Source organism: Hibiscus syriacus, unplaced genomic scaffold (assembly GCF_006381635.1).
Source record: "Hibiscus syriacus cultivar Baekdansim isolate YM2019G1 unplaced genomic scaffold, ASM638163v2 tig00110762_pilon, whole genome shotgun sequence".
NCBI classification, from domain to species: domain Eukaryota; kingdom Viridiplantae; phylum Streptophyta; class Magnoliopsida; order Malvales; family Malvaceae; genus Hibiscus; species Hibiscus syriacus.
The window spans coordinates 39,496-45,830 of record NW_024062850.1 but is presented as its reverse complement, the minus strand read 5'-3'; the positions used below and the strand labels follow the sequence as shown (position 1 = coordinate 45,830).

General features: G+C 36.9%; 1 protein-coding gene and 1 pseudogene across 1 annotated transcript; both read left to right on the top strand.

Annotated features, from left to right (window-relative positions):
- Positions 1-753: 753 nt before the first annotated feature.
- LOC120139565 lies at positions 754-2,824 on the top strand (annotated as a pseudogene).
- A 1,302-nt stretch (positions 2,825-4,126) lies between these two features.
- Positions 4,127-5,355, top strand: LOC120139568 (transcription repressor OFP1-like). Its single transcript, XM_039154740.1, has one exon. The coding sequence runs from the start codon at positions 4,144-4,146 to the stop codon at positions 5,302-5,304; it is 1,161 nt and encodes a 386-aa protein (XP_039010671.1). The 5' UTR covers positions 4,127-4,143; the 3' UTR covers positions 5,305-5,355.
- Positions 5,356-6,335: the final 980 nt, after the last annotated feature.

Genomic DNA, 6,335 nt, shown 5'->3' with positions numbered 1-6,335 from the left:
ATAAATTTGGGGTTAAAAAAATCATAACAAAATGATATTGTTTGGTTTAATTTTTTTTAAAACAATCCTACATGGCTAAGAAACATAGAAGAGCATCTCAAAAGTCTAAAGAGTAAAAATATGAAAACAAAACAATCTCACATTGCTAAAAAACATAGAAGCGCATCACAACTAACTTCTATAAATAATAGAGGTAATTTGACATTCAAAATCATGGAGCCTTTTGGTGAGCATTGAGTGAACTATTATTTCACTTCAATCAAGCTCGAATTTTAGGCTTCAATCGAGCTTCTAATTTTTTTTTGAGTTCAAGCCTTTTTAAGTTCAAGTTTCAATATTATATTTCGAGTTTGAGTTAAACTTGATAATTTTTAGCTTGTGAGTTTGAGTTGAGTTGAGCTTACTTTTAAAGTTTTCAAGTTCGAGTCGAGCTCAGCAATACTCGAGTTCGACTTGGCTCGTTTAACAAACGACGTTGTTTGGTTTAATTTTTTTAAAAAAAAAACCCGATTTTTAGCCGGTCCAATTCGAACGGTTTAACCGATTTAAATTAAACCGGACTAAACAACGATTTTCGGTTGAACCGACCTGTCCGGTCCTGTTTTCAAAACAGAGGTTTTACCTGTAATCAACTACTGCTCTATCTTCTTCAATTCAAACACTTTACAAAAAAGCTACCAAATTTCATCTCCCATTAGCCCACATATCTATCTTTGCAGACTATTATTCTGCAACAGTTCTTTGTGTTGGAGTAATATTCTGTCTTCCATGACCGTTTCCCCTCTAGTTCTCCCTCCTAGAAAGCGCCGACCGGCGCCATCTCCGAGATTAGCAGACTTAAACCTGGTCAATTCTTTTCTTTCTTTGTCTCGGGAAATCTCTGCCTTTAAACCTCTTCAATGTCTTCTAATACGAAAATCCCTTTCCACTATAAACAAGTCCAAGCTTTTTGCAATATTGTTCGAAGAGCTTCTTCGAGACCCATATACTATCTTCTTCTCTACTTCAACGCTCCTCTGCTTCGAAGAAATGTACATTGTTTTACAGAGAATTAGAACTTTGATCGAAGATTGTTCCAATGGAATCAAGATGTGGCTGCTCATGCTAATCCCACATTTGGCCAACAGTTTCCACGAGCTCAACCTCGAATTATCCACTCTCCTCGACATCTTCCCCGTCAAAGAATTTGATCTGAGTCAAGACGTGGAGGAACTCGTTGTTTTGGTAAGAAAGCGGTGCTCCAAATCAAAACCATCGGTGGATCCCAACGACGATTTTCTCAGACGAGACGTTTTAGCTTTGCTCGAACTGATTAAGAAAGAGATTGTCCCGGATCATTTGAAGCTTAAACGGATTCTGGAGGATATAGGGTTACGCGACGATTCAAGTTGCAGGGAAGAAATCGAGAGTCTCCAACAAGAAATCCAGAACCAAATCGATGAAAAGTCTAAATCGGAGATTGTTTCTTTGATCGGTCTCGTTCGTTACGCTAAATGTGTTCTGTTTAGATCTTCAACGACGGAGAAACCAGACTACCGGCGGCGAAAATCGATGTCGGATATTACAGCTCCGGTGGACTTTCGGTGCCCGATAATCTTAGAGTTGATGCGGGACCCAGTAGTCGTGGCTTCCGGACAGACGTACGATCGGGAGTCAATTCATCAATGGATTCAATCAGGACACAACACGTGTCCAGAAACAGGTCAGACCCTGACCCACACCAACCTCATCCCTAACCGCGCTTTGAGGAATCTTATAACCATGTGGTGCCGCCAACAAAGACTCCCGTTTGAAACCGCGGGAAGTAACGATAAAGTTAACGGCGTTAAAGCCACCAAAGCCGCCTTTGAAGCCACGAAAATGACGGGGTCGTTTTTGGTCAACAAACTATCGGTTTCACCGTCTATGGAGGCGGCTAACGCCGTCGTTTTCGAGCTTCGTGCCCTCGCTAAAACTGACTCGGATAGCCGAGTCTTCATCGCCGAAGCTGGGGCAATACCGATCCTCGTCAGCTATTTTGCTTCGGGTGTAGGCTCTGATCATCCAAACCTCCAAGTCAATGCCATTACAGCGATTCTCAATCTGTCTATTCTAGAAGCAAACAAAAACGAGGATCATGGAAATTGACGGAGCTTTAAACGGTGTTATCGAGGTGTTACGTTCGGGTACCACTTGGGAGGCCAAAGGAAATGCGGCCGCTACAATATTCAGCTTATCCGGTGTGCACGCGTCAGGAGAAGGCTAGGGAGGAAGACACGCGTAATCAAAGGATTGTTGGATTTGGCAAAAGACGAGCCCACGGACTCCAAAAGAGATGCAGTCGTGGCAATTTTGAATTTGGCGGGAGTAGGGAGACCGTTGGGAGATTAGTGGAAGGAGGTGTGGTTGAGCTTGCCACTGGACTCATTAACGTTCTTCCGGAAGAAGCGGTGACGATACTTGAGGCGGTGGTGAAGAGAGGTGGCTTGGCGGCAATTGTAGCGTCTTATAATTCAATAATGAAACTGGGTGTTACTTTGAGAGAAGGTTCGGAAATTGCAAGTGAAAGCGCGGCGGCTACTTTAGTTACAATTTGTAGAAAAGGGGGATCGGAGGTTGTGGCAGAGTTGGCGACGATTCCGTCTATTGAAAAGATTATATGGGAAATGATGGGGACAAGAACAATGAGAGCTCAACGGAAGGCGGCTACGCTTTTGAGGGTTCTTCGAAGATGGACTGCCGGTTTGGATATGAATGATATCGTGGATAGTTCAATGATGATGACTACCGGCATTGGTACATCAAGAACAATGTTGCCGGCATAAATGGAAAGCATTCATTTAATTTTTGTTAAGGTCGATTTGTAAATTTTTAAAATTATACTCGCTCCATATTGCAACTAAGTCTCACAAATGAAAGATCATTCTTTGATAGTCCTATGAATCTTAGATCCACAACTAAATTCATTGTATTCGTTTATATTTTGTTAATTTGCCTTCAAAATTTCAACAAAGTCATTGAATTCGATTAATTAACTCTGAAGTTTAATGTGTATTAAATCACTTACATAATATTTAGAGTTTAAAGTTTAATATTGTGAATAAAATATATTATGTTGTGAGAAATTACTTTCATATTATATATATGTAATATCTTATTTAAATTAGTTGGTAATTAAATTGGATATTATTATATATGAGCTCAAATTGTAATTAGAAATTAAGCTGGATGTTGTTATAATTATATTGATTGAAGATTACTTGGTAACTAAGTTTATTTAGTAAGAATACTTATTGAAGAAAAATTCTTGGTGATCAAATATTCGACTGTATAAATAGAGAGTATGTCTTAACTTTTAGAGATATAATCCTTTTGTAGTCTCTAAAACTTTTGGGATTTACGTTGTAGAGATTAATTTTATAGAGATATTAGAGGAAAGATTCATAATACACCTCTAATCATAGCGTTTTTTTTTCTCAAACAATGAGGTCAAGCATGGAGTTAGTGGGGATTTTGTAATACTATACAAGATATAAACATTATATAAAAAAATAATTAAATCAAAAAGAATATTAAATACAGAACAATATACATAAATCTATATAATATAAATTATTAATTTGTCAAAAAAATTATAAATTACACGAGAAATATTCAACCAATAACACCTTTGATTTCGGATTCAATCTATCAGTTATAACAACCACGCTAATATACGAAATTAAATTATTTTTAACAATATAGGTGATTATAATGTAAAATTTATATTGAATTTTTTAATTATTGATAAAAAAATACATACTTTACATATATATTTGTTCGAACTTAAAATCTATAAAACAAATAACATTCTCTCTTAATAGGTTATTCGAAATTAAAAGTTATAAGTATCATATTACAAAATAAACTGAATTATATATATTGGAAAGCAATCTAAGAGATTAGAAGACACAAAGCAACGGTGGAAATCATAGATGGTAGGGCCCCTGGCAAAATTTTATAAAGCAAAATCATATTTGTTTTAAGATGTAAACAAAAACATTAATCATGAATTTGTATACAAAAGTTTTGTGTCTACTCATTAACAACACCACTCCTTTTTTGCCTTTATTTCTCTCTCCCTCCCACCCCCACTATCTTCTTTAAATAGCCTCACCTTTTCCCATGAAAAACAGAGAAAAACTGATGGGTAATTATAGGTTTAGATTATCGGATATGATGCCCAATGCCTGGTTTTATAAGCTTAAAGACATGGGTAAACCCAGAAACCATGGCAATACAAAACAACACCAGATTTCATCACCTTCTTCATCAAAAACCAAACAGCCCCACCATTTTTATCCTAGAAAATCTTATTACTTTACTAGAGAACTTGTCCCGACTGATGGATTCTATGTTTCTCGTACAACAGGCGTCAAGTCTGCAGGTTCACATGCACTTGATCCACCCAGAAAATCTTGTCAAAAACGATCCAGGAAAAGAAACATCAGGTCTTCTTCTGATGAAAAGCTTGTTAGCTCCTCCGTTTCCGCCGGTTGTCGCTGCCGTTCAACTCTCTGGACTAAGACTGATTCTCCGCTGCAATACTCGGCCTCTTCCTCTTCTGATCACGGTAGCTCTCCGCCGCAAGAATTCAGGTCTGACTGTATTCTTACGACTCGATCGTTTGAAAAAATGGTTTCGTTGTCGCACTCTTCTAGCTGCAAAGCCATGAATTCTGAAGCCAAGGACATCGTTGTTGCCGATGACGATGACAAGTCTTTTGTCAAGAAATTCGAAAAGCTAGACGAGTTCGACAACTTCTCCGAAGTTCAACTCCCTCGGATCATAACCAAGCCCGTCGAATTAAACCAAAAGAAAGAACAGAACATTGAACCAACAAATCATCCAAGGACTTCAACAAAATTTGAAGAAGACAATGTTCATGGTTCACACTTGTTAAAAGAAAACAAGAAAACGTCACCGGGGAGAAAAAATTGTGTGAATTCTCCAGGTATAAGGCTGAGAATAAATTCTCCGAAAATCAGAAGCCGAAAATTCGAGGGTCTTTCTCGGAAAAGCGTATCGTCAGGTTCGAACTCAAGTATAAGCTCGAGAAAGAGTCTGTCTGGGAGTTTTGCGGTGGTGAAGCCGTCGTTCGATCCTCAGAAAGATTTCAGGGAATCAATGGTGGAAATGATTAGGGAGAACAACATAAGGGCATCAAAGGATTTGGAAGATTTGCTTACTTGCTACCTTTCCCTCAATTCTGATGAATATCATGCTCTTATCATCAAGGTTTTCAAGCAAATCTGGTTTGATTTGAATGATGCCCGGTTCAAATAATTTCCTACTAAACATAATAATTTGACTTGTATATTTTGTTCCTTCAATCTTCTCTTGTAACTTTCTTGTCATTTACTACTTAGTTCTTAAAGCATGAACAAATTTTACCTATCAAATTACAGTTGAATAAAAGTAAGAAAAAGGAGAAAGGAAAGTATCTGATGACAACAGAGTCCATAGTAGAGTGCATTTATTTTAGTGTTTTAATAAATTATGTCTAACCTGTCGTACAATGAAACATCTTTTGCAGTAAAAATTTATGAAACTGAGACAGTTGAAATCCCAAAAAGAAAAAGAAAAACAGGAAAAATCTATAATTTTGCAACTCTAAGCGTGGTATATAAAGACAAGCTTCCCTGTCTTTGGAATGAGACAATTAGAAATGAATGTTTGAGCCCTTAGGCTACCTGGTTTTCATGCAGTGTCTCTAAGCCTGAAACGAATCATTTAATGTATTCATTGGTGTCCAAAAATTAAGTTATAAAATCTTGTTGATGGGAAAGTTGGAGAGGTGGTTGTTGATAGTTGACACCATGGGTATCAAAGTGATAGTATCATGGACGTAAGATTAGGGCGAGCGTCTAAATCACCTCTTTTATTCGCCCCTAAATAATATTGTGTATTGAATAGGAGAAAAAAATTTAAGAGGAATTAGTGGCTGAGTTAATTAATTTTCGATATAATTTCTTGAAAACTATATCATTAAACATGAGATTTTATGTTTATTCAATTAAAAAAAGGGATAATTGTAGGGTGTAGTTATGAGGTAAAAAGATTCCACTATAAATGAAATAATATGTAAAATGGAAAATGTACGAAAACCAAACTTATTTGGAAACAGAAAAACACCACAAATATTCAATGAACATGAATACTTGCATGCAAGCAGAGAGGTCCCCCCATTGTACAATTTCTGACAACTTCATCCATCTGCTTCCATGTTTTCTCAACCACAAGAATATATTCTTTTTAAGTACAGTTTTTGTAATCTCTAAATCTTTATATATATCCTCCTCCAGGCATCATATACA

What these genes read in the sequence shown, in the direction of transcription:
- LOC120139568 (XM_039154740.1), top strand. Translation starts at nt 4,144, where the DNA reads ATGAAAAACAGAGAAAAACTGATGGGTAATTATAGGTTTAGATTATCG.